The sequence below is a fragment of the Chanos chanos genome, chromosome 8 (genome assembly GCF_902362185.1).
Source record: "Chanos chanos chromosome 8, fChaCha1.1, whole genome shotgun sequence".
Taxonomy (NCBI): Eukaryota; Metazoa; Chordata; class Actinopteri; order Gonorynchiformes; family Chanidae; genus Chanos; species Chanos chanos.
Genome location: NC_044502.1, coordinates 24,057,880 through 24,082,601, shown reverse-complemented (window position 1 = coordinate 24,082,601; position 24,722 = coordinate 24,057,880). Strand labels below are relative to the sequence as shown.

General features: G+C 41.7%; 1 protein-coding gene across 1 annotated transcript in view; it reads left to right on the top strand.

The window, feature by feature from the left end:
* The first annotated feature begins 10,895 nt into the window (after positions 1–10,895).
* The window catches only part of ncam1a (neural cell adhesion molecule 1a), a 112,324-nt gene continuing 98,497 nt past the window's right edge, over positions 10,896–24,722 (top strand). The window contains exon 1 of the mRNA XM_030783001.1: positions 10,896–11,025. Within this exon, the coding sequence (XP_030638861.1) occupies positions 10,896–11,025 (130 nt within the window). The remainder of the gene's footprint in view (positions 11,026–24,722) is intronic.

The window sequence follows — 24,722 nt, the reverse complement described above, 5'->3', positions numbered from 1 at the left end:
TGCTGGCAAATGCTTGAGGTCATCTTTCATGTGCTCTTTGTAAAGGGACAAAGTACCAGCCTGAACGGTATGCTCACTAACCAATTAATGCAATGGCTAAAGGTTTGACATTCCAGAGACTGTAATGTTGTGACTGAGAAGAAAATATTTAGTTTTGTGTAAACGGCACTGACTACACTGGTCATTTCACTTATGCATTTCAATCTTCCCTGAAACTCTATATTGATATCATTCAACTTAGTACCAAAATCAGCCAAACACAGTCAATCAGACAGCCCCTTCAGGGCTCAAAGCTATTAGAAACCCCTTTGTGACGCTGTTGAAATCTTTGAATCCCCCATATTCAGCCACCACATTGCAGTGTGCAGAAGTAGTTCTGTGTTCTTTTCTGTGCTCTCATCCAGCTGTGGTAAACAGTCACCTTCACAAATATCTGATACCTCCAAAATCATTATTTCAAATGTCCTTTTTCATGCACACCATTTGCAGTGGTAAGGTAGGAAATCCAAACCATTACTTATGGCCTGTCATCAGAGGTGCCCTGTTTGTGATGATAGCAGCCAGTTTGTTCAGAAATGTGGGAAAATTGAAGGTTTGAATAAAGTTCTTTAATTGGATGATAATTTTTGTGAGTAGAGCTGTGCGATATGACAATATATATATTGTGTGACAATAGAAAAGCATCATTTCTTTGTGTCGCAAATCACACTCTTTATGGTAATATTTTTTGTCATTTGGACGACGCTTCACGTCGTCCAAATGCAGGCAGGCAGGAAATTGCATGAACGCAACATAAACAAACATGGAGGAGAGTGAATGTGACACAGAACGGGATAATTCCGAACGATTCCAAAAGATTAAATATTTTGTTATTTGTGAATCCTGCACTAAAGTATAACTTCACAAGATGCTCCATGTCCCTCATTTTAACGCAGGCGGCAGGGCGCCCTTCTGATATTTCCACTCTAAAATAACACGTAGCCTAAAATTGCAACTTTATTCTCATAATGTTATGACTTTTTTCTCATAAAATTATGACTTTATTCTATTATATTATGACTTTTTTCTCGTAAAATTATAATTTTGTTCCCGTAATATTATGACTTTATTCTCGTATTATTACAACCTTATTCTCAAAATCTCAGAATTCTTTTTTCCCTCCATGTGTCCCTAATACTCCATCGTGCTTTTATTTGTGGAGTATATCAATCAGAATGTAATAAGAAATAGGTCTTTCCATGTGGTCCTTTTATATAAACTATTTATTCATTGGAGTTACAGAAAATGTGCTATAACATGATATGTATCGTTATCGGGATATGAAATGACCTGTATCAGGAGATTTTGGTCATATCACACAGCCCTAATTGTGAGGAATTCCTCTTTTACATACACAATTTAAAAATCCATTCAAATAAAAAAATATCCTCAATTGTGATGTGTTTTCAGTGGTGGTTTTATAAATTGCAAACCATTGAAACAAATCAGTCATTAATTTTCTAACTAAGCCTACAGATTAGACCTCATGTCATTTTTCTCTTGTGGTAGTGTCCCTTGAAAACTGAATAGCATTAACCAGTGCTTACATTAAGGTGTTCTTTTCTAGCTGTCTATCTCTCTTGTGTTCTGCCAGGATGTAAATCAGCATTATGATTGAAATCTATTATGGTCACTACCACAGTTTTTGTTAGAAGATTTCCTGTTTGAGTAGAGTTTCAAATTCCCTCACCTTTTGCTTTTTCAATTTTCTCTTGTAGTTTCATTGTAGTTTCTGTGAGCAATCTTGAAATGACATTCTTGGCAATGCCAGTCTGACAGATTAAACATTTGAGTTTGCAAGAAATCAGAACTTAAAAATGATTCTTCCACACAATGTCTGTGAAGGTAGATCCACCAGCTTGCAATGATCGAAGTCAAAGTGTCCTCTGTATCGGCGAGAGGAGCCATTCTCCCTCCAGTTCCCAGCATGCTTTGATATGTGTGTGGTAATGCGGTTCGATGGAAGGCAGTCTGAGCTGCCATCTGCCCAAGGCTCTGCATTTTCCACAGAAAATTCCTATGAAGCTCAGTGGAACGGTTTGCCTGACTGCTCAGATCCAACGAAGGAGGGCAGATATCGGATTCATATCTCGCAGCAGCCAGTGCTTGTTTTGTAGCCTTCCCCATCATCCTCTGTCCCTCATCCAGTTCATTTCAATGGCAAGTCTGTTAAAATGTCAACCTGTCAAAACCTTTAAACCCCTGTAATTCTCTGCAGTCCTTCATGCCAGGCCCGTCACCACATTTTCACTCACCACTCGCCAAGGCTTTCACACTCAGATACACACCCTGGCTGAGACAGACGAACCCTGCATGGGGTCAAGCTAGCAGTGCACTGTACTTTGGACAAAACCCACACATAACTAGCTGTAACCCACTGACTTCTCATCTGCAGATGCATGGTGCAGTGGGACCAGAGGCATTTGACTCTCTGCCCAGGTCCCAAGCACACTTTTGCATACTCAGATTAAGTAATAGAGCCAAACCAGGAACCAGCTGTCAACCAACTTAAAAGACTTCCAGTGGAGCTCTCTTAGCAGTAATTGGATACGCTGTGACCTTTTTCTCATTGAGGTGTTGAAGTTCTTCCTTTGTTCTGCGCAGGAGCCTTAATTGTCTGTCATGCGGAGAGCACTTTTCAGTAAGAGGAAAGAGAGATGGAAAGAAAAAGTCTCCTAACAAAGCTGACTTTGCACATGCTGTGTTAGTTATCATATAAGGCCCTTCCATCTGAAGGCTCTGCGGGGTGTGTAGCACACTCAGAAAACAGATTCAGTCAGCCAGTCTACATTATGAAGTGGAAGACGGATCATGTGTGGTGCTTTGACATGGATGCTATTTTCAGGTATAGCAAGGAGACCGAGGAGTTCTTAATTCCACACCGTCAGTTGCATATCCATGAGGCTGTAGAGTAGATCCATCTGGATGACAGGAACAGTTGTGGATGGCTGAGGTGTGATGGAGGCTTTTGGCGTAATCTTTGAGAGCAGATTACTCACTGATTCAGAGGTGTCTAGTTAGTGTTTTTACTGAAGTGTCACTGATGTCTTTTGACCCACCCTAAAAATATAGGACAGAGTCACTCATCTGTGTTGTCATCAACATGACATCTGGTGTAATATATAGTCCATAATATATATTTATATGTGTAGTGCATTTTATACGAATTCCTTTTGTATTGCATGCTGACACCTTTGTAAAAGTAAACCTTTGGAGAGAAGACACATTAAGTAGTGCCCTTTGTATGAGGATCTCTCGCTGTGAAGCTGAACCAGTTCGGTGCTGTGAGACTGTCTCAGCTTTGCCCACTTCTGTGCATGCCAGCCTTGTCCTGAACCCTACCAAACTCACATATTGTTCCCAGAGCGAGGTATTTCTCTGCAGATACACACACAGTGCAGCACATAATGTTTGTGTGTGTACTCCTTCTTACTCTACTCCTCATGCATGGATCCATACCTCTGTATTCCCCCATTGTTATTTTTAGGATAATAGGTAAATCCATATTTGTTTTGTCTTACAGTAAATCAGAGTGGTTTGGGTCTTTAAGTGGAGAGACACAGATGAAGGTAACACATATTTCCGCCAGTGCATTCCTCAGGTCTAAAACAGCCGTGTTCTGTAAATGACCTGGATCTGATGAGGGAGAGGGAGCGTTGTGCTGCCGTGAGTACAGCCTGACTCACTGTGTTCTTTGGCCAAGAGGAGCTTATTTATTTTTGAAAGTATTTCACCGCAGGAATATGCACCAGTTTTGACTTAACTACCTCAACTAATATCCACAAGGGCCAGTCAGAGAGGGGTTCTGATGTGTTTAATTTGAATTGGTTTAAGAAGTTGTGGATTTGTCCCGATTGAGAATTATATTTAACCTGAATAAGCAAGTCAGATTATTTCACTGACTGCATTGCTTGTTCCTCCTCGGACGTGGTATGAGAGTTTTCACGTTTAGGTGCAGAATTGCAGAATAATTGCCTTCAAGGACGGTTGACCTTAAAGTCCAATCAGAATCAATGTCATAGCATCTAGCTGCTAATAATTACTTTTTGATAGATGGGCTGTGGAAATGATTACACCAGTGTCTTGATAGAAGCCCCAGGAAGACTTTGTACTGTAATCCACTGACAACTACTCCATGGCAATTACAGTCATTCAGGAAGCTAACATCTATAATGGTCATAGTCATAGATGCGCTACACCCAGTCTGACCTGTGTTATGGGTATTAGATTAGTTTGTGCTGTCAGATTTATGTGACATTCTCTGCTCAAATGGGGAGCCATCGACTGAAAGCATTGTCCCATGTGGTTGGGATTTGACTGTTCCAGTATTGCCAGCAGACTGAGGGAAATGCGTGAGGGAAATTAAATATATGCAGTAACGCTGGGTAAGCATTCAGTGACCGGTAACATGATGGACAGACACGATGTTTACTCTTTCTGTATGAGGCTCATTTACTGTAACGGTTTCTTTAAGCTCATCTCTAGTACAGGTGCTTCAAATTACAGCCGCTCATCCGGAGAATGGATGAGTGGCTGAGTGGGATATGTCATAGCCAGATCAGAGCTGCATTACCCAGGACACGAAGTTCCACTGAAATAGACTGTTAAACACACTGTAATAAAAGGAAAAAGGATGAATTAATCTGCTTAAATAACTCTGGGTAGCCAGTGTGAATGTTATCCCATCAGACAACATGCTCCTCTCCAGGCATTGGTTTTATAGTTTATTGCAGGCAGAGGTGTCCATGTGCCCATCTGTGTGATGGTAAGCAGACATTGAGAGACAGGAGGATGATTAAACAAAATTACCACTCTTCACACATTCTTCACATTCACAATACAGAGATGGAGCAAAGTTTCTGTCTGTGTACCAGCGTATTGATGTAATTCTCTGTGTTGCTCTCTCTTTCTCTCTCTCTCTCTCTCTCTCTCTCTCTCTCTCTCTCTCTCTCTCTCTCTCTCTCTCTCTCTCACTCTTTGTGTGTCTATCTATCTATCTATCTATCTATCTATCTATCTATCTATCTATCTGTCTCTCTCTTTTTCTCTGTCTCTCTCTCTTTCTCTTTCTCTCCACACCCATCCACCTCTGTTTTTGTGATGGTATTGTTGAGGATTCCAATGGCCAAAACAGAACACCGAACAAATAAACAGAGGAATCTGGAGGGAAAAAAGAATCCTAGACCCCAGAAGCCATTCAGTGGTTTATTGTTTTACGCAACACAGTCAATATGCATGAGAAAGCAGAAAGGAGGAAACATGTTAGCAAAACGTGGTCCCCAGTCTAATATAAAAAAACTCTCACATCTGTCGCTAGGGGCATTTGTGACGCCAGTTAAAGTACTTGTTTTTTTCTGGACTGATCTAACCAATGGATGATGACAAATAGGGAAACTTTGCTGTTCTCTCCATACATAAACCAATGCCATGTAGACTGCAGAAGGAAATGAATGTAAAATAAGTGAACTGGGAACATGCTGGATTCAGAGGGAGCTGAGAAGCATACACTGTCGATAAGTAGAGTATCTGAGGTCATCACCAGAATGACCCAGGCCTGTAACCACTGACTTCATTAACTGACATGACAGCATTTACTGCAGTGCTAAAGTGGTGATCGAGCACAGAGTGGCAGGCCACATTATCAGACGTGTTCACTGGAAAGCATATTTGAACACTCTGCTTCCAGTGGCAGTTTTCTGGCACCGGTTTGCTTCTCAAAGTGATACCTCACTGCTGGTGTGGAGGCAGGAGCGAAATGAGAACCAGATGACGGGGTCAGAGATCTGGGACATGGTCATTTCCTTCAGCTCCTGGGACGATTGTCTCCACGGGTGTGTTCTGCTCCTGTGTCTGTCCAGGAAGAAACAACTAACGACAGATAGTGTGTGCTTTGTTTTCCTTAAGGGTGTCTTTTTCAAGCATTAGAAGCAGCACTTAACCTTGAGGCCACTGTGTGACCTCTTGGATCAGAGAACAGGAAGAGAATCTGGTCTGCATTCTCTCCATCATCCGTCCCATTTGAAGACACACACCAAGAGCTCTCTTCCTGTTCGCACCTTTTATGCCATACCAATAATCTGTACTATCATTTGTGATTTCAGCAAGTCCACATATACCTGTCTTGTTAAAGCGGTGCTCAGGTTAGGGACTGGTCACTGAATGCTTCACAACATTGTGTCACACACCTTTTTTTTCAAGAGCTGATGAACAGTCCACAGACACCCTTCTGATTTCAATGAATAGTCAGGCCGATTGCCACTTGTCTGTCTCCCTCATATTATTTAAGCCTGTCTCTCAGACTGTTTTCTAAGTCTATCTGGCTCTCTTAGACCATGTTCTCTAAATCTGTCTTTCTCTCTCAGAATGTTTGTAAGCCTGTCTGTCTTTCTCTAAGTCTGTCTCAGACTGTGTACTGTTTGTCTGTCTCTCCATCTCAGACTGTGTGCAGTAAGTCTGTTGCATTCCCGTCCTAACTTATGGGGAAATTTAAGCGTGTCACTTTTAGTTCCTCTCGTTGCGCATGTAAGGCTGATGCAATGTGAAACTCCATCTATACTTACCTGCCACAATACATAGCTGGCTATTCTTCAATAAGACAAATAACTGCTAGCATTATAACAGTGGCAAGACCTTATTTCTGTCCATTCAAGTTTTTATGGCATCACGGCTTTCATAAGATCCCTTGGCTGTTGCTGCAATGTTAATGGTAAGGGATGAGATGCATTTTAACCAGTGTTTACGTCATGATAGTGCACATGACTGTCCATTGGTGGTTTGCGAGAGGGCGGGATCTAAAGAAAAAGATCAAAGCAATGCAAATACACACACAATGAATGGTGACTGTGGAAAGTAAAAGCCAAACCCCGGGCATTTTTGGCGATTTGGAAATTCCGGCCGGACGCATTTTTTAGGTCTGAAGAAGAGGACATTTCCGGGAAAAAGAGGACATATGGTCACCCTAGTAAATCTTACCAAAAAACATGTTGTGTTCTCACTGTAGAACCATAATAAGAATGTGTTGAGGTATCAGAAAAGCCATGTGCTTTGTTTTAGATTGTTGTTGGATTAAAGTAATGTTTTCCTTTTTTCTCTTTGCTGTCTTGGTCACTGCCATCTGAACTTCTCCTCAATGCCACCAAATCAAGGTAAGACCACTTTTCTCTTAATTTCACCCTGTTTCCGTAGCAATACATAATAGACTTTCTACTTCATTAGCTCTTGGAGACTCTGAGGTTTAGATGAAGCTCCAGACTGCTTTTCAGAACAGCATAGATCGTCCCCTCATTGAGAGAAAAAATGATTGAAATGGTTGCAAAGGGATTTCAGTTTGATCAGACAGATCTCAGATGTCTTCAGACACCTCACCCTCATGTATATAAGGAGTTCTCAGCCAGTGGCATAGCCTGTAAGATTTGTCTCCTTTGCTGCATATCATTTCATATCAAGATCTAAACATTGTCAATACTGAAGCCCTGAATATTTTAAGCCTAGGCCCAAATATATTCACCCTGAAAAAGAAGTGTTTATAGCAAAACAACAGACAGACTGTGTAACAGAGCCGAACTTGACTTGCAGTGTCTGAAGGAGGGGGGAGTAATCAAGTGCTGCACAGTGCACACAAAGTTGGAAGATGCACACACCCAGATGAAAAGCTACAGTTTTCTTCGCCTCAGACTTAGCCCCTGATCATTTCGATAGCTAGAAACACCCCTAGCTGAGTCTACCATCATGTGCCGTAAACATGGCTGGATAGAGTTTACCCATGGCTAACTCTAGTATCTCTTACAACTGTGCAAAAAGGAGACTCCTGTTAGTGAAGGTTCCAAACGTGCTTGATTGTGTGTGATGGTTACTGTGGTGTAATGTAGTAACATCAGTAGGAGCTTGTGTTGACCAAGAGGGGTACTCACATTACTATGAGACAGGCAGCAGGTACTGTCACCATGGTAACATTTAAACTAATTAGCAGGAGGACAGGCTTTGCCCGTGTTCCTGTCCCTGTGGAACCCTGTTTTCCCCATGGAGGTCCATTCATCGCCTAACATGAGTTTTAAACCACATTAAAATACATTATATAGCTGGATATTTGAGAGTTATTTTCATGACAGTAGCTTTGACATCATGATGAAGTGCCGCAAATATAGCACAACCTGAAAATACTTATTTTCCTGTCATTCTGAGTTCGGAAGAATATGCTGCCAGCACCAGGTTTGATATCTGTGTCTTCAGTATGAAACTTGACATAATCAGCAAAATGTGTTTTTCATGTTCTACATCTTGGAGTCCAGAATGCTGTGATACTGATGATTAAGAAATTAAATTAATTAAGAAATTTCCTTAAGAAAAAATATTTTAATGTCTCACATAATTGTCTCTGACAGGAACCTTGTTAACATGCGTGGGCTAAGACATTAGCAGCCCAATGCTGTGACAAGAGCACCAGAGAGCAGATCACTGACCACTGTGTTTTTGTTTTTGTTTTTTTGTTTTTTGGGGTTTGTTTTTTTTTGGGGGGGGGGGGGGGGGGTCAATATGCAATCCGGTAACTGTAGGGGAGGTGAATCTGATTTGAGTAAGAGGGAAATAAAAAGGCAGATAATCAAGTAGTGTTGTGGAGAGGGTATTTGAAACATTTGTTTGCATTAATTGTCGTTCCGTTTATAATGACATCAGTGATAAAAGCAGAGCATGGACTCTCTTTGTGTTTAGATGAAGAAGTTGGTTGAATATAAGTGGCTGAGTGCTGGAGCACACCTCATGTACACACAGCCTGGTCCCGGCCTTGGCATCAGACAGCATTAGCCACACTCCACACGTCCTGGGCCCTCTGATAAAGTACAGCCATCCCCCACACACATTCCCGCTTCTTTATTTATTTCCCTCTCTGGTTTTCAGTGGTTAAGATTTATGACAGGACATTTGCAACATTAGCAGGCATGTTTACACAGGCTGTCTCGAGGGCTTGGCAGTGATTAGAGCGAAACTTTTTTCATCCGTCTGGGCCCGTTAAGGCTAATGTGACAAGAGGAAGTCACCGAGGACTGCCCTGCCTACGGTCAGAAACACTCTGGATGCAAGGCAGAGGAGGGGAGGAAGATATTTTCATATACTCTGTTTTGTGGAAGAGAGAGGGTGTAGGGGGAGTGATGTGGAGCAGGTTTAATGGCAGTTTGGGGAGTGTCTGTAGCTTTCATGGGGTGAGGTGCAGGTGTGCAAGACCTCAGCATAGATGTAACGGTGATTAAATGTGTCTTGACTATGAGCTGAGTCACAAGGTCAGGTGCTTACTACCTTTAGCTGTGCAGCACGTTGTCTGCTCCGTCCCTCACATGAGGTTTGATTTATTCCTCCGTCCTCCTGTGGGCATCTGTTTCTGTCTGTGACCTTCCACTAGTTGTTTCTTTATCAGTGAGCATGCTGACTGGACCAGACCAAAGCAGAAGGCAGGACTAGTTTAAATGCAGATGTCTGAGGCTCTTAGAGTCCCCCGCCCTGCCCCCTCATCCCCATTCGCCACCTTGAGAAAACAATGGGTGAACTCTGTGCACGACACAGGTGTTCTTGTCTTTTCTCTCTTCGAGAACTGTTTTCTCTCTGCCGCTCTCTGTCTTTGTGTGTGGAGGGCCCTGAGTGCAGATGTTTGTAGTCTGTTGTTGGATGTGATGTAGTGCCCTCCTGGAGAAACAGAGACAGAGAGACAGAAAGAGAGACACTAAGAGACAGAAAGAGAGACACAGAGACAGAGAGCGAGGCACAGAGAAAGAAAGCACTATTGGGCATTACGCCAGCCAGACATGAGGGAGGGATGGGGGTTGGGTGGTGGTTGTGCGGGGAGGGGGGCACTTGATATTTTTTCTCCTGCTGAGATGATGGAGATGGCATTACCCCATCCCACTGCATGACCCAAGGGCGTGCACACACACACACACACACACACACACTATCACCATTACAACATCATAACACTCCTGGGTGCCCAAGATAGAAAAATCCATTAGGTGCTAGAGCAGTGGAGAACAGGGGAGGGTTAGAACAAAGACATCAGTGGTAATAACAAATGAAAGCTCTGTCGAACAGAGGCTTTCCTTCTACCTCTTGTTCTTCTGCATGCATGCATGCATGCAAAAAAAAAAAAAAAAAAAAAAAAGCTCGGCTCATAATTTCATTGTGGTGCCAGTACAGTACAGCAACAGTGTGTTAGGAGTCAGGGTGTGTGTTTTCTGAAAAACACTGTGTGATCCGTCAGTGTGGCCAGACTTCCTCAGCAGTCTGCCACATCAGGGACATGAGACCAGCCACCTCTGTTCAGCGACAGGCTTGACATGGCCCCCGGACACTGCCACTGCTGGCTCGTAGAACGAGTCAGATGACACAGCTATCCACAGCGTGAATTAGGGACATTATTTGTCACATATTGTTTGAAATATGCCTCTTGACAATCAGAAAAAGTGATACTTTTACCACATAATCTGAAATGGTTCTCTATTAGAGTGCCATTACAATCTGCAGCTTCTTTCCTGGCTCAAGGTACCACAGCATTTACAAATGTGTCAGGGTATCTAACATCTCAGTACAGAGGACAGAAACTGTTTAAATAGCTCATGATATTCCCCTGTTTTTTCCAGCACTCTTTTAACTCCTTAAACTGGGAGTGTTGGATGACAGTACCTTAAATTTGTGAAATATCAGACCACACAGCCACATTGTCACAAAGCTTTGCTTTTACTTTGTTTATCTTCTGTGAGAGAGAAGAACTGTCTCTAGGCCTAGCCTAATAGCCTAATAATCTATCTCATTAAGAAATGGTACTTTTCTTCTCTGTCTCACTAACACACAAAAGAGTCCAGCCGAGGACAATGGGACAGCTGCCACGCCTGGTGGAGTGTGGCGGCCGTCTCGGGCTCGCTCTGATGGATGTGGGTGGCAGTCGTGCACCCGCTCTGATGGACGCGGGCTGTGTCAGACATGGATGGCAAGCTAAGTTTAGTGAGACTGAATGGACAGATTACTCGATTAGAAAAGTAACACCCCTTAAAAGAATAACACCACCATAACAGCTCCAGTTCCCCTGTCTTTATCTCTCTCTTATTTCAAATCATTTCATAAGGAAAGGGATTTCTTGAGACACTGGATGTAACCGCACGCATGCACACACACACACACACACACACACACACACACACACACAGCATAGACACACACACTCCCATGTCTTTGCCCAGAGAGAGTAAAGGAGACTTTATTTAGTCAGCTTTATGGTTGTACTATTAATAAACTGACAGTATGACATATGCATATGTTCATTGTACACGGAGCAGTTTTAAATCATTGTTAAACTTGTTTTGTAAAGGACTGCTAAAATACCAATTGTGTTATGTCAGTTAGTGTTTAAATTCTGTTAAAGTCTGCAAGATTATTGTAGCTTCATACCTCTCACACAGTTATGCAGTAAAAAAAAAAAAAAAACACATTTTTTTCATCATGGCTTCAAAAAAAAGGACATTATTTGTCAGAGTTGCAAAGGGAGAGCTATTGTGATGACGGAGAAATGTGAAGGAGAAATTCTAACTCAGTCACTGTGGAGCTGAGGAGAGAAGGAGGTTAGTTGGTGGTTTGAACCAGTCTGCTGGCAGCTCTCTCTCTCTCTCTCTCTCTCTCTCTCTCTCTCTCTCTCTCCTGGTCTGTTTATCACTTCCCTCTGCTCCGCAGGCCTCTGCAGCCCAACACCACTCTCTGCTTTTCAGCAGGATTCAGTAAATGATCTCTCTTCCACACTGTTTCACCTCTGCATGACAAGTTCACTGGTACACATGGAAGGTTTGCACTTCTCCCCTGAGGAAAACAAAGAATTATTTTCACAAGTGTGGTTTTGATACCGACGCACCCACACGCTCCTTCATGTGAACTGTGATCGTAGTAGCAACAGACCCCCCCAGTCCCCCCGCATTAATGTCTCACTGAGAAGACACAAAAAGAACTTAAAAAGAAGTGTTTGGCCTCACAGGAGGTAGTTTGCGAATACAAAACAGAGGGTGAAAATCAACACCAGTGTCTTTCATGAGAGGACTTTAGTGATGGAAACTGAAGCGCTATAGGAGGTTTGTTTGTGATTTTCTTAAAGCCAAGTCTAACATCCAGCCTCCTCAAATAAGATATAGATGTTTTTTAAAGTCATCAGACCTGCAAATCAGAGCTGGTTCTGTCAACCTGGTGAAAAAAATGATATTAACCTAAGTGCTACCTGGCACCATGTCTCAGTGCATCTCACTGCCTTCTCCGCACACCACAGTCTGCCGCCTCCTCTTTTCACAGCCATTCAAAGACTTTCATTACATTGTCTTTCACTTTTACACACTTCACTTAGCAGAAGCATACAGTAAAAGTCCATCTCCGTCACTCCGTCAGCTCCAGTGTGGTATGCAGAGGTAGCAGTGGTAAGAAGTCTTTAATAAAATCACACCAGACAAGAGGGTAATGTATCCCTCACGCTCTGTTGGCCCCACAAAAACCTGCTCTGCTGACTCTCTCTCCCTCTTTAAATCATTGGTTTTGTAAACAGAAATGCTAATACAAGTAAAATAGAAGCATAGTGGCCTGCTAAGACCTCTGTGACTGAAAAGCATTTCTGAGATTTGACTCTGGGGAGGTCGTCTTTTCCTAACCATCAGTTCAAAGTTTAGAGATAAATCAACATATTTTAACATGAGCAAGCTGACTCCCATCATTTTAAGCTGAAATTATTTGTCTATTGAAAATGGCCAAGGGTCGGGCCATTGTTATTCAGTGAGCGTGTTCCCAGCTCTCTCAGCTGCACAACACGTTGTCATGACAACCATTTGGCCTCCTGTTGCTGATGTTGATCAAGGCCTATCTGTTTGGGATGTGTGTGTGTGTATATGCCTGTGTGTCTGTGAAACGAAGAGAGGTGAAGGTTTTTATCACATTCCAGCCTCAGAGAGCCAATCAGAGGACCATCCAGACTGCTGTTTTTGACAACTGTTTAAGTCAATTGATAATAGCAGATTTGCTCTCAAACAAAACAAAGAGGGGGGGCCAAAACACTTGAAAAAATGGGTGAAAAAACAACATCAATTAACATAAATGGAAAATCATCTTTTGTGCAGAAGTTTCTGTTTAAAAATATATACCTGCTAAATGTGATATGGGAAAAAGAGCTTTATAATACTGGATATCTTAGGGAAATGTATGACCTTTTGACACTTGGAGAATTTGTTTTTACAGAAATTTAATGGTGTTATTAAAGCCTGATCAATGATGAGTGCTGTCATAAACAAGAGCCTTGCTCTGAGATGGATTAGTCATGTTTGTCCTGATTAGCTGTGACAAACAGGAGATAGTGGTTTGCAATAAAGCCAAATAGGTTTTGATTAATGTCATCAGATGCCAATAAATTTAGAGCACATGCCACACCAGGCTCCTCCTTCTTGAACTAGATTGGTGCAGGATTGAACAGGAGGTATTCCTTCACTCCATCCTTCTGTAATGCCCACTGGAAACACCCTGTCACTCATAGGGCTAGCTTTCTGTCCGGCACAAAGCCAGCTTTCTTTGCTAAAATTTTGTGAGGGCCAAGTGTGGACATGTTCAAACAAATCAGACCTGGATCTGATACAGAAAAACATCTTACAACCCTCCTCCCTCTTCTGTTGGAAGTACAGCAAAGTAACCAATTAACCAGTGCTCTCTAAATAAACTTTCAGACTGCTCTCTCTCTCTCGCTCTCTCGCTCTCTCTCTCTCTCTCTCTCTCTCTCTCTCTTTGTTGTCAGAGAGAGTCTGTTAAAAGGAAATTTTTTTGACACAAGGCAGTTTTGGAATGAAACCCAAACCACAGAATCTGAGATGGTAAGAAGGAGGTATAGTTTTTTGTTTAGTTTTTTTTCATTTACTCCAGATTTGATGTAGTGAAGATTTCACAGACAAAATAAATGAGGGTGTCACAGGCCGGATATGGCTCTGTGAGCCGCAGGCATGGGATCAATCGTGAAGAGACAAGAGCAGAGCCACTAATGGGCCAACAGCAGCCGTGGCTCTCCTCTTCTATCTTTGACGCACCCATTGGTTGAGTTATTTATTCGTTTTGTCAGATTAATCAATACGTGCTGATTCCATAGCCCTCCAAAAGCAGATTGCCTCTCGGCTCTCACACTCATCCCTCTCTTTCCATGTTAAAAAAAAAAAAAATTCCAAAGTATGTCTGCTCTTCCAGCTGGCGTGCCACAACATATGTAGATGTCTTCTTGCACCACTTCTCAAAATTGCTCCAGTTTGAGGCAGTAATACCGCAGTTTATCAGTGGAAGAGAGCTGCTGAGAGTGTGTGCGCCCGAGGCGGAGAGCAGTAGGTCGAATGCAAGAGATCTCTAATGCAATGTGAGGGAACTCTGTCATTCCGTAATGGATGCCATTGTGTCGCTCCGTTCGGGACGAGAGGGCAAGTCAGCACCAACCAACAACAGGGAGTGAAATAGTTCTGTCTTGGTTTGTGGTATTTTGGGAACAATACTTTGTCTTTATATTGATCCAGCATACCTTGCCTGGCCGTATGGAAAGGTCAGTGGTCTATGACCAACCCTGCTCCAGTCTCACTCAAACACAGAGCTCAGGTCAGGCAGAGGATGTGAAGCCATCCCACAGTTATATGAGGAGGAGCAGTACGAGGAAAGAGAGGAGTAGATTATTTTACAATGTGCTGATAAAGACTGCTTTAGAATAAAAAGCCTGTGAGTGATCGTAGAGGTAGCCCTGGTGCCTAATTGACTGGGTTAGGTTTTCAGCGATCTGCCCAGGAGACAGTGGAGCAGAGTGTGAGAGATTCTGTCTCATTTTGATTTTTGTGAAGGTCACATACTCTTCTACTTAAAAAAAAGAGGAAGAAGAAGAAAAAAACATTCATATTAATATCACTAACCATTGCCAAAAAGATTATATTATTGAACTGGAAAGACAGAACCAAGGTATCCATAGCCCACTGGCTCAGTCTACTAACAGACCATTCAAACATAGAAAAACTTACCACATCTTTGAAAAAACAACATTAAATCCTAGGTAAACCCCTGATCCCCCTTTCTACAGTACCTTCAAAGCTGATTCATCTTTCCACAAATGGCCCCTAATATAATTATAAGTATTGCAGTTCTTTGCAACTCTTATTTATTTATTTATCTATTTTTTTTTCTCTTTTTTCTCTGTTTTAACAAACCTACAAGAAAACACAATGTGCAGTTTGTCCCATCAGCCCAGTTTGTCTGGTCTGGTCTGTCTTGTCCCATCATGTCTTATCTGAGTTGAGCCTTGTTTCTCATCCTTTATACATAAATACGTGTTACTGTGATGCAGTATTGTACTGTACTTCGTATTGTGTATTCAAAAAAAAAAAAAAGTCTAAAATTATTATTATAGGCATTATGCAAAAGGCAATTAAAGAACAACACCCATCTTACTGGTAGACTCAAACACAGCTAAATGCGTGTTAGAAATGTATAAATTTTTAATATTAAAGTCAATTTTCTAAATAACAAAAAAAAAGGGAAAAAAAGGAACGAATACAATTAGAGTACAAAAATAAATATTAATAAAATATAAGCAATATAAATAAATACTATTCTAATATTCTAATATTATTAAAAGAAACTCAGATAATATATTTAAAAAAAAAAATATTCCACTCTCTCTGAAGACAGGCTTGGTTGGGCTATGTATTTCCTTTAACTCATTATGTTTATAAATATGTATTTTAATTCCGTTTAGTCTAAAGTGTAGATTTTAGCATTTTAGTATTAGCATTTATCTCATATCTCACATACATTCCTTTGTGATGGATTATATTTTCTGTCCCAGTCTTGTTCTCTGCTCTCGCTCACCCCTCCCTCTCATCTCCTGTTCTATACCCCCATTCAGAGCAGCCTTCTGCACTGCACTTTATGAGTAGAGAAGAGTTCTGAATGATAACTGTAATGATTAGCTGTGTAAACCAAATACAAATACAAACACTCTTACCCATTATGAGTCTGTGTTTGTTGTTTGATGTGTATATTCGTAAGGGTGATCTTTGAAATCTGGGAAACACATGGAAAAGCAGCTGCTGTAGAGGGCCTGCAGTGTAGAGTATAAGCAGCATTCCTGACTGTGCCCTTGTACAGAGAGGACCACAGCCACTCCAGCATATGCCCCCCCCACCCCCCACCCACACACACACACACACACACACACACACCCACACACACACACTTTTAACAGGGACAGAATCAGATCAATACTTTCCATTTGCAACAACAGGATGATTGTGTGGACCAGTCACATAGCAGGCATGGCATTCGACAGTTTATTAATAATCAAACAGGTTCAGCATTGGCCACACACACAGGTTTTTCAGTTTGTTTGGTTTTTTTTTTTTTTCTTTTTGCACTCTCACAGGACATAGGTTGTGTTTGTTTCTTAAAGATAGAGTGCATAGTGTTTCTGTGGTTTGTGCAGTCAGGAAAGCTGTCTGATTGTACCATCAAGATTCTGCAGACCGACCTCTGGGCAGGGAAGCAGCACTTTGCTGAAAGAGATTGGAAGAGGACTGAATGAACACAGGCGTCCTGTAGACGGAAGCACAGCACCCTGTGTCCTGCTGGGCATTTAATTCACTGCTGCTCATTGTAATTTACAAGTGTTTTTTAATGTTTGTTTTTTTTTTCTGATGTGTGAAAAAAGAGGCTTAAAACTTTAGTAAGCGCTTGGCAAAGTTCACATTTTTAATTAAACAACTGTTGCCCATGGTTAGGAAATCTCTTAGCAGCAAACAAACTGAATATTTGGTATCTGTGTTACCATCCCCTAATATCTTCATAACTTTAGAACAAAGTGTACAGCATCAGTCTTAGGATGAGTTGTCTGAGATAACTAAAGCAATGAGGGGAGAGTATTGAGTGATTTTTTTTCTTCCTCAGTCAGAGGGGACTGTAGGCAAGTCTTACCTAATCTCACACACTGGGGAGTCATAGTATTGTGTTTTTGATTCAGGCTCATGCTGGGTGTTGCAGCCCAAAATTCATGTCACTTTATCGTGGTGTGTGTACAAACAGACAGACAGACAGACTGATAGATAGATAGATAGATAGATAGATAGATAGATAGATAGATAGATAGATAGATAGATAGATAGACTCTGTAATATATTATTTACTTTTTTAAGTAAATGGCCTGAAGTCTTATTTTTTGAAGAAAATTACAAATAGTTTAATTTTACTTCTCTTGTTGCCCTGTATTCCTCCATGCTTTGCAGAACAGAGTGTTTGTTTATGTAAAGGTTTACAGAGTCACATTTTTCTCTTTTAATATTTATGGAAATCTCAGCATCCTTTTTCAAACCTGTAGGCATTCAACATTTCTAAACCTGAGAATAATTCCCCTTCCATGTTTTTGTGCTGCTAATATAGACATAAACTCTACAGAGTAATAGAATACTTAGTAAATGTACTCCTGGTTCTTCCCCAGTATGAGGGTTGAACCATTTTAGGACCCAGCCCACACCAAGTCCAGTAACAGCTCCAATCATAGACCAAATGATTGTTGGACAAGAGGAATCAGTTTTATCAGAGCTGGCCTTGAATATCAGGTGAGACCCGGGGACTCAAATGAATAAAGATTTATCGAATTATAGCAGGGCCATGACTGAGATATGTAAATAATTGTGTGTGCAAATGTCCAAAGCCTGAGCTCTCAGTATTCCATTCAGCAGACATTCATGCAAGACAGCTTGAGTCGTCAAACTGAGGGAAGGAATTTCCTTTCAAACATGTAATCCTTGCAGCCTGGGGAACTCAGAGGGCAGAATGAAACATACACAAGGCTCTACTTTAGAATTCACCCTTGAGTGAGCTGAGTACAAACCTCTGAGCACTCCTCTCTGCTTTGTGTTTAAACATCTGACACTCTCCCCGCTATAGCTGTCTCTATAGGAAGAGCAGCTACATGCTGAAGTAAACAGTTTGAGAAGTGTGCTATCTGCACAGTACAATAAAACAAAATGCAAAGAACAAAGAAACAAAATTTCTGACTTTTCCTGCTCTTCCAGTTTGGAATGTCTAATTACCTGTAATCTTTGAGGTCTAGTTCTCACCCGGCTGTCGCCTCAGCCGAGATGAGTTAGGCCAACTGCACACACTTCATCTGGCAGATGATGCGAGACACCACTTAGAAATAACTGTGTAGCTTCACGTCCACATCCTCCATTATGGATCAGTGTCCCAGCTTGGTGCGTGGATACACTTTCCCCTGGCCAGGTGAGGCCATGTGGGGTTTGACCATGGAGTTCACAGAGAAGAGGGACATGTTGACATGTCTTTGAAGAACTGGATTGAACCTGAGTGAGTGAATGCCTGGCCTTTTCAGATGCAGTGGACTGAGGGAAATGAAGGGTGGCATTTGCTGACAATGGAAAAATTGCCTCCCTAATGCTGGCAAAATGGCCTGTACTGGGAACAGGGTGCAAATTGGACTCAACTATGCAAGACAATGAACAAGAGATACTGCGAAAAACTGCTTCGCTTCTTTCGCATATTTTCCTGCGAAAGGTTACATTTTCTGATTACACTGATGAAACTGGTCTTTTTCCCATGTCTTTGAGGATGATACTTGTTTGCCCGCATGTTTTTTCCCAGAAATAAATAAACTGCCACATCTACCTCACATTCCAGTGGTGATACCCCTTAAGGATCTGCTGCACACGTAATACCACAGTCTGTTCAAAATATACCTCCCAAACTTTGTTTTCATTCACCCTCTTGTTATCATACTGTTAGTGTGGAGAAAGCACCTGGATTTGATTAAAAACAAATGGGTGAAATTGGTGGAGGTAGAGGAAGGTAATCCGTGAGACTGAGAAGACTGTAATCCTGAAACAAAGAATGCTTTTTGTGGGCTAGGATAAGCGGTGGGATAATGGACTCTGTTTGTTTATATGTGCTATCCGTCTGTGCTTCCCTGACTCCATTTATTTTTCATACAGAGCAGGATTGGCTTTGTTTCCCACTGCAGATTCACGCAGAGCTCCGACGAAGCCCGCTATTTATTTGGGACATCTGGAGACCTGTAGAATCACACACTCACTCTTCTTTTTTGCACCTTTTTCATTTATCACAGAAACGCAGTTGTGGTTTGCCATGTTAGTGTAAATTTGTGTGTAACTTTAATTAAAGCACAGTGTAAATTTGTCCGTCTCTCACATGACCATGCACAGTTAGCTCTCAGAATAGTTTGTGCTGTAGCTGCTATTGCTCTGTGAAACTGCTGCAATAAAACCTTTTCAACAGATTAAGCAGAAAATGTTCTCATTGTTTACTTACACAGTTCAGTCTGAAAATTACTCTTTAAGAACAAAATGGTAGTCATTTAACCTAAATGTTATCGTAAGGTCAGTTAAAATGGCCTTAACGTCAGGACTGAATGTTAAAACCACCCTTTATAGTTTTCCGAACATCTGAGAAAAAAAGCCAATGACTACCGCAACCTGCGAATTCTAGGCAAAACTGTTTTTTGTTTGCACCAGTGCACCTTGAAAGGAATTCCATCATTTTGTGTTTTGGTGATGTCATCTCATGGGCGTATCCATAATTTCCTATATTCTGACTGGCATATGGTTTATATAGTTTTCGTGTTCATCAGACTAAGCAGTGAAAACTCGTGCCCTGTAAACAGACATGCTGTCTTTTGGTGAGAGAACATTCCATTTAGGACAGACATGGTTTGATTCAGGGTCAGCTGCATCACTCAGACTAGCTTTGTGTTTACTGTTGCCCTCCAAAGGCGTGAGTGGACATAACTCATATCAGGAAAAATCTCCCCCCACTTTAACGGAGCAACCGGAGTCATTTTACGCAGCACTCACACCTGTGGTGTGTACGCCACACATGCACTCATGGTGATGTTGAGAGAAGGGTGTGAAGGATTAATCATCTGGAGGTATGGCTGTTCTCCTCTGCTCAGCACACCACTGCCTGCAGTCTTCTTCTCTACTCTGAAAAGAACTGGAAGTCCAGCAAAAATAAGACCATGCTCACCACAGGATGACAGCAAAAAAGTTGTGTCAGAAACATTAGGTATCACATTTGTTGGTCTCTGTGACCATTGCCTGAACCCACTTTTGACATCCTGGTACTGCCACTGCAGGAGGAAGATGGAGAATCTGTAAAATTGCAGTTGGCAAATCCAGTGCAACTGCAGAGCAAGTCCTCGAGTAAAGCCAATCCTCTCATTTCCTAGCAATGTGGGAGTCAATGAGCCAGTCTTGCCATTCCGCGAGCTTCCTCCATTAGCAATCATTTGATGCTCTAAAGTGAGCCTGCCAAATGCAAGAGTTGAGTGAGGATTTTCCCCCCCTCACAGGACATAGGCTTACTTCTCTTTTACGTTACAATGAAAGCGGAGTCTGCCACTCCACTTCCAATTTCCAGTTTAGGTAAGGTGTTGGGTGTGTGCTGATCTTCGTTTGGTTACATCATTCACTGTCGTGGATGCCTTGAAAAAGCAAAGAGAATTAGAAAAAAATAATAATGTCTGTCATTTGTGAGACAGCTTGCCAGAGAAGTGCTAGATATAGTTTGTCTTTGTCACTCAGAGCTAGGCACAGGGGCTGATAATCTTTTAGTTATTCTACATGTTGTCTGGTAATTCTCATCACTCTGGATTATTCTCTGTAGTGCAATCCTGGACTGAGGCTTCTATAATTCCTAAGCTTTATCATTTAAGTGACAGTTTTCCACAGTTTTAGTCTGGACTCATATAACCAATCGGCTGTGTGTGTGTGTGTGTGTGTGTGTGTGTGTGTGTGTGTTGGGGGGGGGGGTTGATCAGATTAGTACCCCACCCTCTGTTTCCTCAGGTAGCTGAGGCTTTTACAATTCCTCAGATCTAATCACAAAATGTCTGTGGATGTTTACTTTTCTCTGACAACACTTGAGGGTTGTCAAGATGCATATTGTGAGTTGTTTTCTAATTAGTTTTTCTATTTACTTATTTCGAAACCTGTTTGCAATTTAAATTAACTTGAAGCTGTACCAAGAACCGTTGTGCTTACATGACTTTGAAAGCTCCTTGTGGTACTCTAAGATATGCCCAGGTTTTTTAGTGAAACACACACACACACACACACACACACACTCACACACAGTAGAATCAGTAGAAACAATTCAGTGTGTGGAAGGAAATCGCTGTAGAGGTGAAAAAAAATATCATTTCATCTTGACCTCCCCTGAATGATTTCTGATGTGGTACTGGTGGCAGACGCCGGCTGTCTAACAGATCGTTTGTGACATCTCTCGTCCAGTCCTCCCACAGTCGTCTTCCCCCCAGCAGTCTTGTATGATCTGTTCATTAGGTTGGTGGCTAATCAGACACACACGAGATCATCTTTAAACACAGGACACATGTGGATGAAGAGCAAAAAGCCTTTGTCTTCAGGCAGGGTCTTTGTGTTTGTGAGGAAGGACTCATCATCCACTGCCAGATGGGAGAATTCAATCAAACCACCAACAAAGTACTAGACTGGCAGTTAAATGTCCAGCTACATTTTGCTGCAACATAAAATGTGTTGTATGTATATATGCTGCTGGCCAAGAAAAAAAATCGCCATTTGGATTTGGAGCCTTTGGAAGCAGATCTGGTGTTGCTTCAATTGGTCAGGTCTAGGCTCAGCAACGTTATATGGCAATAAAATGGAGTCAGCTGAGTATCTGAATGTACTGAATGACCAGGTTATCCCATCAATAGATTTTTTCTTCTCTGATGGCCTGGGTATATTCCAGGACGACAATGCCAAGATTAATCAGGCTCAGGTAGTGAAAGAGTGGTTCAGAGAGCATGAGGAATCATTTTCACACATGACCTGGCCATCACAGTGTCCTGACCTTAAAATATATATATATATATATATATATATATATATATATATATATTTATGTATGCGTATGTGTGTGTGTTAATTAAACACTAGAAAATTGCTTGGGTTCTGTCTTTATGGAGAGAAAGTTGCTGCAGTATCCTGATGTGATTTATGAAGATGGTAAAGCAGTGCAGTCTCCTCGAGAAAGTGGCACACTGAAAAAATAAATAAATAAATAAAGGAAAAGGCTCATTCAGTGTGTTCAGTAAAATGACAGCCAAATGGATGTAGCATACCGGACTCTTAACAACTGAAGGACAAGCCAAATCTTTTATTTTGAGGATGTGAAAAAGAACTAGAGAAAGAGGCCTTTTGTACAACAAACAAATTTAAACAGGGATAAAAATTTTCTGGGGGATTTTTTGGGGGCTTTTTTTATGTGTTTAATTACAAGGTGAACAGCATATATATATATATATATATATTAATATAATATATAATTATATTAATATATTGCATTAATTATATTAATTATATTAATATATTGCATTATATTGCTTTGTTTCCCTCGTGTTAAGTAGATAATTAATTTGTAATTTTTGCCCGAGATCTTGTTTATGGGAGAGTCAAACCACTCCAGCACATCCCAAAGTCTCCTCTCCTGCACATCCCAAAGACTTTCAATAGGGTTATGGTCAGGACTCTGTGGTTGCCAATTCATGTGTGAAAATGATTCCTCATGCTCCCTGAACCCTGCTTTCACAATTTGAGTCCGATGAATCCTGGCATTGCCGTCCTGGAATATGCCCGGGCCATCAGGGAAGAAAAAATCCATTGATGGTATAAACTGGTCATTCAGTACATTCAGGTACTCAGATGTCTTCATTTTATTGCCACATAACGTTGCTGAGCCTTGACCTGAGCAGTTGAAGCAACCCTAGGTCATACCACTGCCTCCAGAGGCTCCAAATCCAAATGGCGACTTTTTTTGGCCAGGCAGTGTGTGTGTGTGTGTGTCTGTGTCTGTGTGTGTGTGTGTGTGTGTGTGTGTGTGTGCATGCGTGTGTGTGTGTGTGTCTGTACACTTTATGACAGTTGGATGGGGCTGAAAACTTCAACAGCTGGAAGAATAATAACCTTAGAGACACTGAAATGTGTGTGTGTGTGTGTGTTCATGCTTATATTCAACACACCTCAGTTGTAGCCCAGTCTGTTTCTCTCTCTCTCTCTGTGTCTCTCTCTCCCTCTCTCTCGATTTCTTATTTTCCACTGAGCAGAAATGGTACTGATGGAGTAGAGATGGAGAGTGATTAGATGCAATCACTCGCATTGTTATTTGGGACTACTGCAGGTCATAGTCTTTTTATTTGGGACTACTGCAGGTCATAGTCTTGTTTTGCTGCAGACACCAACCATCCATTTCCTGACAGCATGATAAAGAATCTTCAGCATTTGTTTAAGGACCCTTCCCTCCTCTCACAGGAATAATTAGCTCTGTTGCCATGGTGTGATCCACAGAGGCCTGTCGTTTTGTGACCGAATAAGCACAATGACATCAGGCTTGGGGTACCCAGGGGATACTTTTAACCAATGAAAAGCCTTTGGATCCCCCCTCCCCCCGCCTCCCAGCAGCACAGCGGGTGACACTCGAGGTTCCCTTGAGCAGCCCAACAAATTGGATTTCTGTGACTCATCAGAAAAGGAGAACCTTTGTGTTACTTCTCTTTATTCCTCCTGCTGCTGTCCCGCTTAGAAAGCTTCCATATTACAGCAGATAGGAAGGAACTCTTCAGATGTGAGAACTGGAGAGGGCTTCATCGCTGAAGCATGTCAGCATGTCATCTGTTGTTGTGTGTATATGTGTATGTTTTATTTATCTCGTACTGTGGCTGAATGTGTGTGTGTGTGTGTGTGTGTGTGTGGAGTTCTGCCAGGAGAACTGATTTTAACTATCTTGTTAACCAGTGAATGAGAAAGAAAAGAAAATGAAGAACACACTCTAGAGTAGCCATGTCCTGTTTATAGCAAGTGTGAATCACATCTGAAATGTAGTGTCCTGTTTGGCTTCCTGGGAGTTCAGCTTGCTTTCAGCCTGTTGGTTTACACCACAGGGTTTTGTGAATGGAGATCTGGCGTGTGGAACTCATCAGTGCTAAAACATAATTCCCACCCCATTTTCGCATTTTCTCATTTTCCACCTAGCAGCAGGCTCTAAAGAACTCGTCCAGTTTTGTCGTCCATGTTTCACGTGAGAGAAACATTTGTTTTATCTAAATGTCAGCAAGACCGTCCAAGATCATACCAGAAACAATCCAGTTTGCCGCTCTGATTTATGAGTATTTTAATCCCAGCAGTAAAGAGCCAGGATTGCTGTTTCCAGTTTGACCATAGAATTAGTATCAGTAAACACTCCTGTGGTGAAAGCCAGAGGTGAGAAGGCCAGTCTGAGACACTATACAGTCTTTGCTGAGACGAGCTGGACGTTCATTTGTTGGCTCTGGCTGTAAGACAGCCTTCATTTATCACTGATCGTCTAACACTGGGCAGGTATGGAGCTACACTGAGTGAGGTTTGAGAATACGAAGGCAAAGATTACACCCAATGTAGTAATGGCTAAATGATTGCTATCTTAGTGTAAGAAAGAAAGAAAGAACGAAAGACAGAGAAAAAGATTGTGGTTGGTAATAGAATGGAGGAGCTGGTCTGTACGCCATTACGGTCCGAGCAGGGGAGGCAGCAGCTGGCCCCCAGCACCATCATTGTTTTTGCTCTTTCCCCCAGTGATCCTACTCCCTC